The sequence below is a fragment of the Rhincodon typus genome, chromosome 17 (assembly GCF_021869965.1).
Source record: "Rhincodon typus isolate 14 chromosome 17, sRhiTyp1.1, whole genome shotgun sequence".
Lineage (NCBI taxonomy): Eukaryota > Metazoa > Chordata > Chondrichthyes > Orectolobiformes > Rhincodontidae > Rhincodon > Rhincodon typus.
In genome coordinates this window covers 39,983,892-40,001,391 of record NC_063348.1, presented here as the reverse complement: position 1 = coordinate 40,001,391, position 17,500 = coordinate 39,983,892, and the positions used below count along the sequence as shown (strand labels likewise).

Below are 17,500 nucleotides of genomic sequence, written 5' to 3'. Positions count from 1 at the left end.
CATTCTTCAAATTAATTTTTAAAAAATGTCTTGCTGGACTTATTGGATGATGCTGCCACATGTCTCACCATAGTCCACAGCATTCAGGCTCTTATACTATGCTGCTAATTGAATGTTTTTATCCTGTAGTGTCCCTGGTTATATATCATTATTATTATTATTTTGAAGTGCTAACATATTTGTTGTCAAAAACAACAGCTGACTTTAAGCATTAAGTACATTAGTTTTAGCAATATCTTCTAAAGTTCAGAGAAAGAGTTTCTCCATTACACATATAACTGGAAGCATTTTGACTTCTGAAAGTGCCGTAGTGGCCCAAAATGCTAAGTAGTTGGAAGTCAGTGAGGATTAGTTAGTCTGATTTGCAGTGATAAATGTATTAGTGTTTTTCCATAAAATAGCACTGATTGAAGATTTTTTAATTATTGCAAAATTGCCCCTACTGCTTTCGGTAACTTTCATTAACTCAAGAAAATATTGAGTAATTGTGCAATTTAGCTGAAGGATTTTAGAAGCAGGATACATAATTATGACAGTGCTTTTTGAGTTCTTTATGTGGATTTAAGTACTGAAATAGTATAACATTTTATTAAAGGGAATCATATTCATTTCATGATGAGTTATAATAACTGTGCTCAAACTCAGGTCTCTGCAAATAGCTCCAGGAAGGGCAGCCACAAACAAGTTTGCAGGGACTCAGAAGTCCAGTTAATACCTGAAGGATGCCTTGAGGATACTAAGCAGCTGACTGCAGTACTCTTAACAAAACTGGAAGAGAAACACCCTTGGATTACAGCCCAGAGGTAAGCTGATGACATTGCTGATATTTATTGTTCAATGACATTCGATGTTTTCCTTTGGTTTCATGTGAGATTGATGTTCTGGATATTTTTGAAATACCTTTGAAAGCCTGAGGCTGGGCATCATCAACAAAGACAGATGTTGGAACAAATCTAGGTGAAAATGACTGTTAAAATTCCAGACTGGGCACTGTTGTGCCTTCCCACAAAGTACTTATTGAATCATAGAATTCCTACATGGAGAAATCAGGCCATTCAGCCCATCGAGTCCACACTAACCATCTAGAGAGCATCCCACTGAGACCCAATCCCCAACCCTATCCCCGTAACCCTGTGTTTCCAATGGCTAATCCACCTAGCGTGCATATCCCTGGACACAATGGGCAATTTAGCATGGCCAATCCATCTAACCTGCACATCTTTGGACTGTGGGAGGAAGCTGGAGCATCTGGATGAAACCCAGGCAGACATGTTGGAGAATAACACTTCACTTCATACAGCTTTTTAATAAATAAGTACTTTAATTTTTTTCCAAAGGATATGAGAAATAGCAATAATAGGAACAGAAAATGCTGGAAAATCTCAGCAGATTAAGCAGCATCTGTGGAGAGAAACAGCATTAAGTCTTCTCTACAGAGAGGAAACTGGTTAGCTCAGTTAGACAGCTAGCATGTGGCTCAGATTAAGACCAATATCCTGGGGTTAGATTCAGCAGTGTTAGGCTTGGGGCCTCTTACCTCACTCTACCCACAATAAAAGAAAAATCTTGGCACTTCCCAAATCTAGAAATCAATCATTATAATTGAAGTGGGAGAATGAGCAAAGCATGCAACATCTGAGTTTGAAATTGCAACAGACATTTTCCTGATCAACCTGTTCAGAGATGTTATGACACACCTCTGGATCAGGTGGGTCTTGAACCCAGGCCTCCTGGTCCAGAGGTAGGGAAACTACCAGCGCATCATGACAGTCCTTCTTGAAAGACGTTGTAAACTAGTCCCCAAACTAGAACTGACTCATCGGCATGTTTTGCATGCAGTCAATCCGTGTGCTTTGGCACATTAGCAGGTAGGGGCAAATGAAACCTGCTCCTTACTCAAATATGTGGAAATCAATTAAAATTGTCACCGTAAATGTGTACACAACTATTTTTACTCATGAAGTGTTATTTTCTGGAAGGATTGCAGTAGGTTCAGGTCAGTGTGGGGGGTTTTAGGTCTGAGTGTTCATAGCCATCTATCAATTTATACAACAGGTGGTTAATCCACAATGTCAATTTTACAACAGGACGGCAATTTGAAAATTTATCCCTATTTATCATTAGAATTCTATTTGTCACTAAATCACCTAATTCTCCTACCACACTCATGCTTTTTTCCGTATCTCTGAGGTGCATTCAAATGTTTTCTTGTGATGAAATTTGTTATCTTTGTTTCTTTACCGACGACCCTTGTTACCAATCAGTGATGAGGCAGTTACAGAGAACAGCTCATGGCCTCCTAAATTTCAGACAGAAAAAGAATCTTTCAGTCAGAGAAGTGCTATTAGGAAAGTTTTTTTCTCTTAACAACAACCTGCACTTATGCAATGCCTTTCATATCGTAAAAGATCCCAATAACATTCAACATGCAACCACATAAGGAGATGTTCCAGAGAGGCATGTTTTAAGGATAGAGAGAGCTTAGGGGGTAATTCCAGAGCTTCGTGTCAAGGCAGTGAATGGCACAGCTGGAGGAGTTTACAAAGCTGAGGAGAGCAGAGTGCACAAATGAATTTGAAAACAAGGATGATAATTTAAAAATTGAAATTTCAGACTGGGAATCAAGGTAGTTCAGTGAACGCAGAGTAATGGATGAATAGGACTAATTGCAAGTTGGCACATGGGCAGCAGAAATTTGGATAAGCTAAACAGTAAGGAGGGTTGAAGCTGAGGTTGGAGTTGGATGTTGTTAGAAAGGTGAAATCGATGACTTGGCACTGGAGTTGATATGTGAACATAGAACAGTACAGCACAGTACAGGCCCTTCAGCCCATGATGTTGTGCCGACCTATTATCCTACATTATACTATCATCCATGTAATGTGGTCAGAAGTTTATCTCAGAGTCACATAAAACATCAAGTTAGCTCACAGCCTGGTTCAGTCTTGGGTATTTACCAGCAAGAAGAATCACCTAGGTAGCCATGGAACAGTTTGTGGCAGAGACTGAAGAAAATGGGTGGAATTTAGGCCTGCATCCCACAGATTGAAGAACTGATAAGAGCTCCCTCCCACTGTCACTTCTGTTCAGGAGGCCCAATATTATTGAAGTGGAATCAAGTGTTGAAGGGGATACTGTCTCAGAGGAACATAAAAGTGGCAGTCAGATCTTGGGCACTAGAAAATGAATCTCATGTTAAGTGGGGCTTGTCAAGATTTAAGAGAATAATTGTTCTGGGGGACTCTCCTGTCAGGACTCACACAGGAGAATCTGCAGCCATGGCCGTGAATCCAAGGTAGTATGTTCCCTGCCTGGTGCCAGGGTGAAGGACATCTCAAAATGATTTAAGCATATTGTCAAAGGGGAGAGTAAGAAGCAGGAAGATGTTTTACACATAGATAAGAATGACATAGTTAGGGAAAGGGTTAAGGCTTTGCAGAGAGGATATAGGAGGTTAGGTGGAAGATTAAAAAGCAGAACTTCAAAGGTAGTAATCTCTTGTTTACTCTGCTGCCATGTTCTAGTGACAGTAGGGATAAAAAGATAGGGCAGATATATCAATAGCTGAAGACATGGTGCATTGCACAAGGATTCAGATTTTTGGATCATTTGGATCTCTTCTGGGGCAGAAAAGACCTGTTCAAAATGGATGGCTTTCAGCTGAACTTGGAAGGGACCAGTATCCTATCTCCCCAGTAGGGAGATTTACTAATTCTATTTTGGGAGCCCTTAAACTAGTTTGGTGGGGTGGGGGGAGGGAGGGTGGTGTGGGGAACAGTTCATAAGTAGCAGTGAAAATCAAGCAAGTTATTTGGAAAATATAGATAAGAGCAAGTGACAGGATTAGGTAACTCTGAAGAATTAAACTGCATTTATTTCAAAGCAGGGAGTCTTACAGGTAAGGCTGATGAACTCAGAGCATGTGTGGGAACGTGGGACTGGACGTCATAGCTATTACAGAAACTTGGCTGAGGGACGGACAGGACTAGCAGCTCAATGTTCCGGGTTTTGGATACTGTAGGAAGGATAGAAAGGGAGGCAAGAGAGGAGGGGGAGTGACATTTTTGATTAAGGAAAATATTACTGCTGTAATTAGAGAGGATATTTCTGAGGGATTATCCAGTGATATAATATGGGTAGAACTTAGAAATAAGAAAGGGATTGTACTATGGACCCCCCCCCCCCCCCCCACAATAGTCAGAGGGAAATTGAAGAACAAATGTGCAGAGATCTCAGATATATGTAAGAATAGTAGGTTTGTAATTGGTTTTTAATTTTCCAAAAATTGCTTGGGACTGCCATTGTGTTAAGGGCTTGGATGGTGAGGAATCTGGTAAATATGTTCAAAATAATTTTCTTTATCAATATGTAAATGTACCTACTAGAGAAGGAGCAAAACTTAACCTTGTCTTAGGAAATAAGGCAGAGTAAGTGACTGAAGTATTAGTAGTGATCATAATTATATTAGTTTTAAAATAGCTATGGAAAAGGATAGGCTTTCCATAAAAGTTAAAGTTCTTAATTAGAGTAAGGCAATTTTAATGGTATCAGACAAGAACTTTCAAAAGTTGATTGGAGTAGTCTGTTCACAGGTAAAGGAATGACTAGCAAGTGGGATGCTTTCAAAAGTGTGATAACAAAAGTTCAGAGGCATTATGTTCCTGTTAGAGTGAAGGGTATGTCTGGTAAGATTAGGGAACAATGGATGAATAAAGATGTTCTGGTCAAGAATAAGAAAGATTCATATATTAGATATGGACAACTGGGATCAAATGAATCTGTTGAAGAGTATAAAGGGCATTCTTAAAAGGGAAGTCAGGAGGGCAAAAAAAGGGATATGAGATAGCCTTGGAAGATAAGGAGAAGGATAATCCAAAGAGATTCTACAAGTGCGTTAAGAGCAACTAGGGAGAGAATAGGGTCCCTTAAAGATCAACAAGATCATCTATGTGTTGAATCTCAGGAAATAGGAGAGACATGAAATGAATATTTCATGTCTGTTTTTACTATGGAAGCTAGAGGATTAAATATCGATATTTCGGAAACAGTTCACATTACAGAAGAGGAAGTGCTGGAGGTCTTAGAAAACATAAAGATTGATCAATTGATCAAGTGTATCCCAGGATGTTGTGGGAATTTAGGGAAGAAATTGTGGGAGCCCTCACATAGATACTTGTATCACCCATAACCATGGTGAGGTGCCAGAGGACTGGAGGGTGTCTAATGTTGTACCTTTATTTAGGAATGGCTACATGGAGAAGTCGGGAACTATAGACCTGTGAATCTGATATTAACAGTGAGTAAGTTGTTGGAGGTAGTTCTGAAAGATAGGATTTACATGCATTTGGAGATGCAAAGACTGATTAAGGATAGTCAGCAGGGCTTTGTGCGTGGGAAATCGTTTCTTATAAACTTGGTTGAAATTTTTGAGGAAGTAACCAAAAAGATTGATGAGGGCAGAATGGTAGGTGTTGTTTACATGGACTTTAGTTAAGCCTTGAACAAGGTTCCACATGGTAGACTAATTAGTAAAGTTAGATCATATGAGATTCAGGGAGATCTTGCCAATCGATACAAAATTGGCTTGACAGTAGGAGACAGAGATTGGTGGTGGAGGGTTGTTTTTTGGACTGGAGGCCTGTGACCAGTGGTGTTCCACAGGGACTCGTACTGGGTCCACTTATGTTTGTCATTTATATAAATGATTTGGATGCGAATTTAGGAGACATGGTTAGTACATTTGTAGATGACATCAAAATTGGTGGACAATGAAGAAGGTTATCTAAGATTACAAAAGAGCTCTTGATCAATTGGGTCAATGGGCTGTGGACTGGCAGATGGCATTTACTTTGGATAAATGCGAGGTATTGCATTTTAGTAAAACAGACAAGAGTACGACTCATACAGTTAATGGTAGGGCCCTAGGTAATGTTGTAGAACAGAAAAACCTCAGGGTTCAGGTACCTAATTCTTTGAAATTTGTATCACATATAGATAGGATGGTTAAGAAGGTGTTTAGCATGATTACCTTCATTGCTCAGACCTTTTGAGTTTAGGAGTTGGAATTTTATGGTGAGGCATCTTCTAGAGTACTGTGTACAGTTCTGGTTGCCCTTCTACAGTAAAGGACATTATTAAATTGAAAAGGGTTCAGAAAAGATTTACCAGGATGTTGCCAGGAATGGAAAGTTTGAGTTATAATAATAGACTGGATAGGCTGGGATTATTTTCAACTGGAGTGTAGGAGATTTAGGGGGGATCTTATAGAAGTTTATAAAATCATGAGGGGCATAGATAAAGTGAATAGCAAGGGTCTTTTCTGGGGCAGGGGAGTTCAAAGCAAAGGGGCATATTTTTTAAAGTGAGAGGAGAAAGATTTAAAAAGGACTTGAGGGGCAACATTTTTTACGTAGAGAGTGGTTTGTATATGGAATGCACTAACAGAAGAAGCGGTGGATGCATGTACAGTTACAACATTTAAAAGACATTTGGATAAGTACATGAGTTGGAAAAGTTTAAAGGGATACGGCTCAAATGCAGGCAAGTGGGACTCGTTTGGTTTGGGAACATGGTTGGTGTGGACTAGTTGGACCAAAGGGTCTGCTTCCATGCTGTATGACTCTAAGTACTTAACTGGCAAGAGTCAAGTCTCCCACAGGATCAAGTCACCAGGAGGTTTGAAATACCACCCCTTGAGAGTTGCCAGCTAATTAGAGTTTAGTGAAGGATTGAGATAAGTGGTTCGGATACAAAAGGAGGGGAATGGCTTTCAGTGTCCCTGCTCATCCTCCCAAAACTGGGTCCGTCCGGCATTCACTGAATGCATATCAATGGTATGATTTGCTGGGCTACCTCTGGGAGACTTGTGAAAACCCTGTTTAAGTTTTGAAGCCATATTATAGTCCTAGTTGGCACAAAGATAATTGGGTTTAAGTGGTTCACTAATGGACCTAATTGACACCCAATGCCAACAAGCAGAATTTCAGTGCCAGGCCCTTCCTGCTCTGACCTAATTAAGGGCAGTTTTCACTGTATGGATATTCTCACTTAATTCTCTCAGCACAGCCTTGCCTCCACCATCCCCCAAAATACATCCACTTCACTGCTGTAGTGGGCACCAATGAATGTTGCAAAATGGCATTGTAGCAACATCACTAGACTAGTAATCCAGAAGCCCAGGCTAATGCTTCGGGGGCACATGTTCAAGTACATCATGGCAGCTGGTGAAATTTGAAATCAGTTCATAGAATTTGAAATTTGAAAACTAGACTCGGGTTGACGAGGAATAGTTTATCCTTGTCGCAGTCACACAGGACTTAATTTGTTAATTCATTAATGGCTATTTTGATGGAGTGGCAGGTGGAAAGCTGGTAAGAATGATACCTGACTGGAGCAAGATTGGAAAGTAATAATTGGACTTTTAAGATATAGTATGTAGGTAACCCATATGAATATAGTTCTTGGAAACCACGGATTAACCCTTTTCAGTTTTAGTCATAAAATTACCCCTTTTTTATCTACTTGTACAAAATACAAAATAGGCATTTTCTAAATAAAGGAAACCTTAATTCAAGAGCAACATCAGTTTTAAAAATTAGGACAATACAACTGTTGGAGGTTTGTACAGTTACTGGCAGTGGACAAATGTATTAGTAAAGTCCTCAGAACTCTCTCCTGTTTCAAGATATTGGAAGTCCTGCAAAATCATTAATGTCATTTATTTGTCTACCATGTTTGACCAATGAGGTAAGATTGGATGCTAATTTTGTGAATTCTACTTCCTTCTTGTTTATTATTCATGCCATGTGGGTACCACTGGATGACAGTATGTATTGTCCATTGTCCCAGGGGCATCCATTGCCCTTGAGAAGGTGCTGGTGAGCTGCCTTCTTGCTGTAGTCTTTGGGATGTAGGACACTTATGATACTGTTTGGAAGGGAGTTCTATCATTTTTGATACACTCAGTGACAGTGAAGCAACATCACCTCAGACCAGAATCGTGAGTGGTTTTGAGGGAAGCATGCAGGTGGTGGTGTTCCCATGCATCTACTGCCTTTATTCTTCTAGTTGATAGGGATCACAGGCTTGGAAGGTGTTGTCAGAGAAGCCTTGGTGAGTTACTCCAGGGCAACTTGTAGATAGTTTACACTGCTGTTATTGTACATTGGTGGTGAAGCGAATAAATGCTGAATGTGATGGATAGAGTGCCAATAATATTGATGGTTTTGACCTTGATAGTGTCAGGCTTTTTGTGTGTTAGAGTTGTACGCTACTAGGCAAATTGAGCGAATTCTATCACACTCCTGAATTGTGCCTTGTAGATGGTGGATAGGCTTTTGGGAGGTAGGAGGCAAGTTATTCATCATACAAATCATAGCCTCTGGCCTGTTCTTGTAGCCTAACTGTAGTAACATTCAATGTTGATTATGGGTGACTCAACCATGATAACGGTGCTGAACAAACAGTGCTGATTCTTAGTTTCCGTCTTAATGACGATATCTGGCACTTGTGTGGTGGGAATGTTATTTGCCACATTGGCTCAAACTGGGATGTTCTCCCAGTCTTGCTGCATATGAAAATGGACAACTTCATTATCTGCAGTGTTGTGAACGGTGCTGAACCTTGTGCCATCATCAGCAAACATTCCCATTTCTGACCTCCTGATGGAGGAAAGATCATTGACAAAGTGGCTGAAGATAGTTTGGCCTAGGAGTTAATCCTGAGGAACTTCTGCAGTGATGTTCTGTGGCCCCTGGTATACCATTTCTAGTTATGCCTTCAGCTACTTATTTTCCACTTTCCTGTAGTTCCCTACCTAAGCATCATTCTCGCAGAGTCTAGAAGATTCGCTGGATCTTTAAGAATGGTAAGTAAGATTCGATTACAGAAGTCCTACTCCCATTTCTGACAGATTCTATTGTTGCTGGTAGAGGAAAGGGAATGTAGCCTGAATCTCACAGGAGGAAAATTCAAACTGAGCAGGGTCATTTGAACTTAGTGTTGAGTTTGTGGACCTGATTTTATTTCTTCCAAGAGCCTTAACCCTTGGCATATGAGTCACAAATTAACTGAGTAAGTATAAACACTTTTGAAGGGTGGATAAGAACTGCTTTAACTGCCATGGTCTAAAGGTTTTTTAACTCTCTGATTGCTTATACTGTTCAAAAAAAACCAGCTATAGCTTTCTGTAATAGTTTTAAAAATGCCGTGATGCTCCACTTTAATTGACAAGCCAGTTGGTGTAGAATTTGTTTGAGCAGTTTCTATAGAGTTTTTGGTGCATCACCCTAAAGGCTATTCGTTATGATAGGGTTTCAAAAGCTAGAATTATTCAGCTGGCAGTTCACATATTAACTAACAGGTTAAAGAGGCTATTAAAGGATTAAAGGCATGAACAGTCATTTATTTGTTTTTCATAAGAAATGAATCACTTCAGTTATGAAAACTTTGCTTTTATGAAAGAGATGTTTTTCACCATCAAGTTTATATGGTGAGTGCTACATTAGATTTTTAGAAGATCTTTTATTTCATCTCCATGTGGCTGCTGGAGTCTGCTCATGGTGGATACTGGATGAGTGACATTGGATTTGGCGTGGAAGTTATCAGGGGCTATGAAAGATGGTTGGTGGATGTGCATGGGTTGACATAGAGGGGATGAGGGGCCTAACATCTTCAAAAACATCTGGGACAAAGTCGCAGAGAACAAAGGCATGTTCTCTAACCACCTCATTTCAGCACTTATCTTCCACCATAGCCCCCTACATCCTGTTCTGGAGTCAGTAAGTCTTGCATTAGCACTAGATAACCCCCCCCGCACCTCCACACCCGTCGCTCCAAACACTACCTCAACCAAACAGGAAACCTGTAGCTGAGTTACTTTTCACTAAGGTAGATCCAACAAGTCAGGACATTTCCGTAATTGAAGAGCCTACCTTAGCAGCCAAAATGAGGCATCTCTACTACTAAATCTCCCTCATCTTGCAAAGATGCTAGAAAGTCATTGTTTTGACAAACATTCTGGATACCTCTCTGAAAGTTACTTTCCTTATTTCATTGTCTTTTTCCTACATTCATATCTGTAATTCTTTCTATGTTGAAAATGTTATATAAATGCAGGGTCTTATCATGATATTAATGTTCCCTTTGTCCACAGACACAACTAGAAGAAACATGGTACTGACTATCATTGGTAGTTAATATTCTGATTCAAATGTTGAAATCTAAGAAGAGAATTTCTTTTCCTGTGGTCTCTTAAGATGTCCTTCTCTCTTTCCCTATTTCCTTCTCACAATGTTTCTTTGCACTTGAAGGTATGTGCCAGCAGCACACACTAGAAAATTGCTGAGCAGCTGAATAGTGGGCACAATGTGATGGGCACTTCCAAATATAGATAGAAATAAGCTGCTCTTTCTTGAGCTGCCACAGGAGAGAAGTTGTTGGATTTTACAACAGTGAAGGGATAGAAATATAGCTCCAAGTTTGAATGGTTTACAGCTTGGAAGGGAAATTGCAGGTGGTGATCTCATGCTGGTTCAAGAAGTTAGTTCACCACCTTCACAAGGGCAATTAGGGGCTTACAGCCCACAAAAAACTGGAAAAAAATGAAAATCTTTTATGGTAGCATCCAGCATGTTGACCCAGTTATCTGCCACCTCTCCTAATGTCTCCTTCATTGACTCAATGTTTTATTTATTTCCCCTTGAGATTTTTTCGACGTTAAAGAGCTACAAACATGTAAGTTGCTATTGGTTTTCCTGGGGTGAGCTTATGTAAAAAGCAGTGAGCAAATTATTGCAGGTAGGGCAATTGCTGGCTCAGATATTTACTTCGGCAAGGACGGCATATGAGAATCATACCATTCTAGACGCTAAATAAGAAGACCCACTTTGGGGAATTTTTGTTAGACACTGAAAACAGCTTAGTGAAGTCAAAATAACAACTAGGATCCAATTGAATGGTGGAACAAGCTTGGGAGGCTGAATGGCCTGCTCGTGTTCTTATGCATCCTCCCCATGCTGCAGAAACATTGCATGCAGTTGTTAAAATTGGAGGCATGAAGAGTTGATTTGTTGGTATTAGTTTTCCAATCCTTTATTGGCACACCTTTATTTAAATCAGACAGCAAACCTCACGCAGCCGATGAAGCATGCCAACCCAGCTTGTCACCAAGTGACCTGTGATAAGGAAATAATGAACTGTGAGTATCTGTCATCATAACCGCTTCTGACAGTTTGGCTACAGGCTCATCTGTGTTACTTGCACAGAAAGGCCTTTGTTGTTCCCACTAGTGACTTTGCAGACCGCTGTGGGGTTTGCTAGCTGCTGCACTCCTCCTACAATATCCTGCTTTAAGGACGAGCAGCTGTCAATGACAAATCTGGCATTTGTCCTGATGATGCACTTGGCATTTATTTTTGTCTCCTTTTTATTTTAAAACATTATACAATAAGGGAATGTATTTTTAAAAATGTGCCTTCCACTCTGTACTACAGTCTATTTCTCAAATACGGTACTACCAGATGTAAACAACAGAACAAGGTTTGTTTAAAAGTGCACTCTGGCCAATTAAGTATTTATAAGGTGGTCTGACACTTTACTTAAGGACCTCATTTTCTATATAATGATGCAATCTGAATTATTTAAAAGGACTTGCTAATCTTTATTGCACTTTCAATAATTTAGTGATGGCTGTTTGAACACTATTTTCCTTCTGAGTCCTTGCATTAAAAAATATATGGGGTGTAAAGGAATAAAATGGTTTGCCATTTTAATTCTGAGACTATAAATATAATAAGTTCATTAGCATAAACTCATTAAGAAAAGCACATTTTGCTGTTTAACAGTCAGTGTTTAGGGCTGTGAAGGATGGATTAGGTTTCTGAGAATTAAATGGTACCCATCATATATTTCTTCTATAATTATGTTCTTCAATTATTTAATTTTACATGAAGTTGAGAGAACAACTAGTTTGTCCAAGGGGACATCTTGATTTTGCTAATCTCAAAAGCCAATGAAAAATGTGGTTCCCTGTCATTGGAACCTTTTTATTCAGGTGATTTCCAGAAAAAAAAACTTATGTTAGATAATCTCTCATGGCATTTGCTGTTGTGTAGAATGGGGCTCACAGCTGTGCGATTTAACTGCTAACTATCCTATTTCTTTAAAGCCTGAATAGGTGATTCAAACTGCTTTTAAATGCTGGGTTATATTGGGGGATAATCCTAGTGCATTTCTAGATCCTTGTTTTTTGCCCTGTCTTTATTTAAAGGCCATTTTTATTTGTAACAGAGTGGCAGTTGATGTAATATTGGCACATAGTAGTTGCAAGACTAATGTGTACAACTAGCATAACCTCTATGCCATTGCTCATAGTCCATTGAATTACACACTGTTAGAAGTACTGACTGAAGCAATATATTATTTGGCTACCAAGGTGAAGTTGTGGCCAGGGCCATAAAGTCCAGTTGTTGTAACAGTAAGCAGAGTTTCAGGTTAACTACTCTGTAAAGGAACTGTGCATGATAGAAATGTTTTTCAGAACCACCTTTTATTAATCAGCAAACTCTTCTCTTTTTATTCCTGTTTTGAATTTGTAAGAAAAGCTGTTTGTTATTTGGAAGGATTTGGATAAAGTACACTCTGGACGTAATTCCAATTAATGTTGAATTTCACCAAATTGAGATCAAATGCAGCTCTATGAATTTTCCCCAATTTATATAACTCGTAAAAATTGATTTCAAATATGAGTATTTTTTTTTAACATATTCCTTACTTTGATATTGTATAGGTGTATTCTTTGTTACATCCCCACCACTGAAATCACTATAAATTTCTGCTATAAGTTTCAGACATCCCAAAATAGCATCAAGCTAAACTTGATTGCATGTAGATTTGTTTAAAAATAAAGTCAACATGCATGTCAGAAAGTCTGGTTAATGCTTTTCATTTGATAGATTCCATCTAGTGCTGAAGTACTGATGCAGAATTAATGTAATCCAATTCAAGCAGTCTTTTCTTTTACGCAGCCTCTGACCTATTTGTTTCTGCCTCTGAATCTTTCGCTGCAGTTTCAAACTATGATAGCAAAATTCATGATTTATCTTGCTTCTTTTACTTAGCTGGAACTGCTCATTTCATAGACTCAACTGATTAACTATTGCTCAAGATTCCTGGAGTTTTTAGATCAGTAACTTCCAATATCTAAGGTGTCTATTCAAGTTGGTCTCTTTGGCTTATCTTTCTGAAAAACGGCAATTCTTTCTTCAAAATGCCCTTTTTTTTACTCATGTATCGTTGCCTATCAATCAATAATGCATCTGTGTACAATTCATATTTCAGGGAAATATTATTTCTATTTTTAAATCTCAAATTATTATTTTATTGCCATTCATATTGCATTTTTCTATCAAATCATAATTCCTTTGTACTTCATAATCAATGTCACTTTCTGCCAGTTATTCATTAGTCCATAAATGGGTAGCTCAGTAACATTTCAACTCAAAATTAAAAACAGTTGGAATAAATAAAATTCAATGTCTCATTATATAACTCAAATACGTTACATGTTTGTTCATCTTTCACATGTGAGTCGGAGGTGTTCAGTCTGCTCCTGGGACGTCAATACTAATGGAGGCTTTTAGCCTTGTCAGAGAGGCCACCTTTCCAATGTAGCATTAAACTGGGGTCCCATTTGCCTATGCAAAAGGTCCCATGGTACTGTGTCTAAGAAGTACAGGGAGTTGTCCCTAGTCTCCATTAGCTTCAATTAACATCACTGAAATTCCTGATCATCTGGTCATTCTTCTCATTGTTGTCGTGTAAAATTTTAAGCTGTTTTACACAGGTTTTTGCTGCTTTGTAGAAGGAGAGAAGTGTCTCATTACTTTCTCTGTGTGGCCCTTAGCCTCCTGTAGCTGTACTGGGGTAAGCCATGTTGGCTTTTTCTTTGCGTCACCTGCATCAATGTCGCTCAAGAATGACAATATTACAAAAGTCTTTGTGTGGGTATATATTTCTCCTCAGTTGCGTTCCGGATTTTATTCGTGCTGTGCCATCCTCCTGATCGTATCTTAAGCTATATTTTAGAACCTGATTTGTTTCTCAAGTGTACAATAATTTTTTTGGTGGGGGTATGTTTGTCAGAAAGTTTATGGGTTCAAGGAGTTGCTGAGGTAATGATTTAGGCTGTTGCCCCAGAGTGTCGATGGAGATACTTTCAATCGGGCCAACTGTTAATCCTGTCCAGTGGATGCTAAATACATCATGGCATTATCAAAGAATGTCATAGTGCCCTGTCCAATTTTTAGTTGAAAATTGGTATCATTCAAAATAAATGATTTGTTAGCTACATTTTACCGTTTGTGGGATTTGGTTGCCGTTTTTGTCTAAATAATAACTGACACTGCACTTTATGGTAATCCACTGTGCCAAAATAATTTTGAAAAACGTGCCTTGGAGACAGTATAAGGTGCCATATGAATACAGGTTATAAAAGTTTGGATCCTTTTTGCTTTTTCTTGTTTGCCGTTTGCAATTTGGAAAAAATCAAAGAAAAACAAAAAGAAATTATCTCATCACAGCCATTGTCTGCTCCAACACTACTGGCACCCTTCAGTCACAGTCGACGCAAAGGCCTCTGATTTCACATGTTGTCCCTGCTGTTTCCATTTAAAAACAAACTGTTTGCTTCTCAATTTTAATAATCTCCTACTGCTTGGTAAGAGAGATGGAATTGATGGAGGTTGGGTCAGTGTAATGACACCTGAGCAAGCGTGAGGCCAATTCTTCTAAGAATTACAGTGGAAGAAGCTGGATGTCCTGAATCTGGTACTGAATTAACTTGCAAACTGCTACCTCACTGTGGTATTAGATATCCCCTGTCATTTACAAAGCAATGCAATTTTAAGCAGAAATATCTCAGAGCTAATTTCCAATCTTCATAATGTTTTCAGACTTTGATTTCCACAGGAGTAGTTATGTCTCCAGATCATCTAAAGGTCATCAGAAATTCAACCCCAATGTGTTCTTCACCTTTCCTTGCCAACAGATAATACAATTACTGTGGCTTTATAATTTCTGTTGAATAAAGTTTAGAGCTTCAAATATTTAAGGCACTTTTATTAAATTCTTTTCTCAGCTATTTTCATAGAGGCCTCAGTTGATATTGCGGAAATAAATGAGGCTTTGCACTCTTGCTCCACTGGAGCTCACATAAATAATTCAACACTTAACAGTGGTGAGCCTCTTTGGATCCATTGCCCATGGAACGGATTGGAGCCAGCACAGCACATGCTGCCGTGTCTCTGCGTGGTCTTGATGTGAAACAGTTTCACCTGTGGGTGATAACAGCTTCTAACCTCTTTACAGTAGGGTTAGCAAGAATTAATCTGCAGTTGATTATTAGGGAACCATGGGGTACCTTGGCTTTGTACAATGGTGTAAAATGGGGGATTGCAAATTGGCAACCAGTCTTACATTCCTCATGATTTATATTTCCATTGATCCAGCCCCATGATTCCAGACAGCAGTGTGTAATAAGCCTGGAGAAAAACACTGCTGAACAGTTACTTTGGCTCCTGGGCTTTCCTTTATTTTTGTCCCCAGTGATGAGTAAAACAGACTCAGTTGAGTTTTACAGGACAATCTGGCAACTTGCATGATTATATTTTCTGGTGTCAGACCACAATTATCAGCTTTATTGAAGGCAGTTTGATAGCATGATGTGATGAGATATGAACTCTCTGGGTTATGAGTTCACTTCCAGGTTATTTTATGCCAAGTGTAGTATTCTTTGGCACCTGTAAATATACTACTTCTTTAAATGTGTGGCTGTGACAATACACCCTACTATTGACATTCAAACTCTTAATGAACTCATAAGATTGATTGCTGCACTGATTTCATGAGTTAACACAAGAAAAGAAAGTAGGCGATTCAGGCCATTCAACCTGTTCTACTATTCAATTAATTCATGGCTAATCTGTAAAAATCGTGGGGAAGGGAAATTTGTTGAGAGTCTTTGTTTCTGAATGATAACTTATTGCCAACAATTTCCAACTTTCTAATTTATTTTTCAGTTTTTTTGCAATAAAAAACAGTTCTGCCACTTCTGACATATTTGTATAAAAACATCACACTCTGGAAAGGGAGATTCCTGTAACAGCACAAAATAGAAAATGAGACTAATTCAAAGGGGACTGGGTGAGCAACCAATAGTCTTGTTCTTAGCTCTGCTCTATTGTGCTAAAAATATTATCATTGTGACAGGAGGAAGCATTTAGAAGAGTGCCCTTGTTTAGAAGGCCAGTGGGGAATGGGTTTGTATCCTGCAGATGTGAAGTTCATTATTCTGATTCAAAGTCTGGTTCAGGATGAGAATTAAAAGTGGTGAATACGATGGACTAGACCAAACCCCAGATGTGGTGCATGCCCAAGATGTCTGCTCACACTGTAGGCATGAATTCTCTGAAAGTATCACAAGGGAGTACAGGAGAGACAGCCTTGCTATATTTGTGGTCTGTTTCGGCAGCAGAACAGCCTGAAATCGTTGTCCTGCTGTACAATCACAAACAGCAACAACAATTGGAATATGCAGCTGAGAATAAGAATGGTGAAGTCTGCACAAGTTGGAGGCAGGTAGAAAAAAATTATTATTTCAAATGAAATATTAAGATTGATGTTACTAGATGTTGGCTTAATTTAGACCAGCTGATCCTAGTTGGGCTAGACTTCAGTACTTTCTGATAGGGTCACTCTTAGGCAATCCGATATTACTTCAGTTAGCCTCTTACCTTTGTGACATAGCCTTCTCTGACTCTTGTGCCATTTGAATTTATTTCTGCCCCATTTGTAAGAGAATATCTTTTTTTTAAGATTTACAGGTATTTCTTACAGTATTACTGAGCCTAGAAGCTCTCCAGGAAAATTTTTATTCCATCTGCCAGCCTGCCTGTAACAACTGAAACCAACTTCTCGATGCTTGGAAATTTTGTCTTTTGCGTTTGCAACTGTGACTATGACTTCTCCAGGTGTAAAAGGAAATTTTGTTATATAGAGGCTTTGCTGACTGATAAGCATCTTCTATGCCTCAGTTCATAAGCACTCTTGGCTGCAACCAGAAAGTTACAGAGACTTGTGCACAAAAGGCTAGACTGACACTTTGGTGCGGTACTGAGGAATGTCAGAGATATGCTTTGGGTAGTCATAAAAGATTTACAAGGGTGTTGCCGGGGTTGGAGGGTTTGAGCTATTGGAAAGGCTGAATAGCGTGGGGCTATTTTTCCTTGAGTGTTGGAGGCTGAGGGGTGACCTTATTGAAGTTTATCAAATCATGAAGGGCATGGACAGGGTGAATATCCAAGGTCTTTTTCCCAGGGTAGGGGAGCCCAAAACTAGAGGGCTTAGGTTTAAAGTGAGAGGGGAAAGATAAGAAAGGAGCCTCAGGGGCAACTTTTTCATGCAGAAGGTAATGTGTGCATGGGATGAGATGCCAGAGGAAGTG

General features: G+C 39.1%; 1 protein-coding gene across 1 annotated transcript in view; it reads left to right on the top strand.

Annotated features, from left to right (window-relative positions):
- The window catches only part of LOC109927834 (doublecortin domain-containing protein 1-like), a 395,969-nt gene that overhangs the window by 193,283 nt on the left and 185,186 nt on the right, over positions 1-17,500 (top strand). Inside the window, exon 17 of the mRNA XM_048607351.1 lies at positions 646-803. Coding sequence (XP_048463308.1) covers positions 646-803 — 158 coding nt within the window. The remainder of the gene's footprint in view (positions 1-645; positions 804-17,500) is intronic.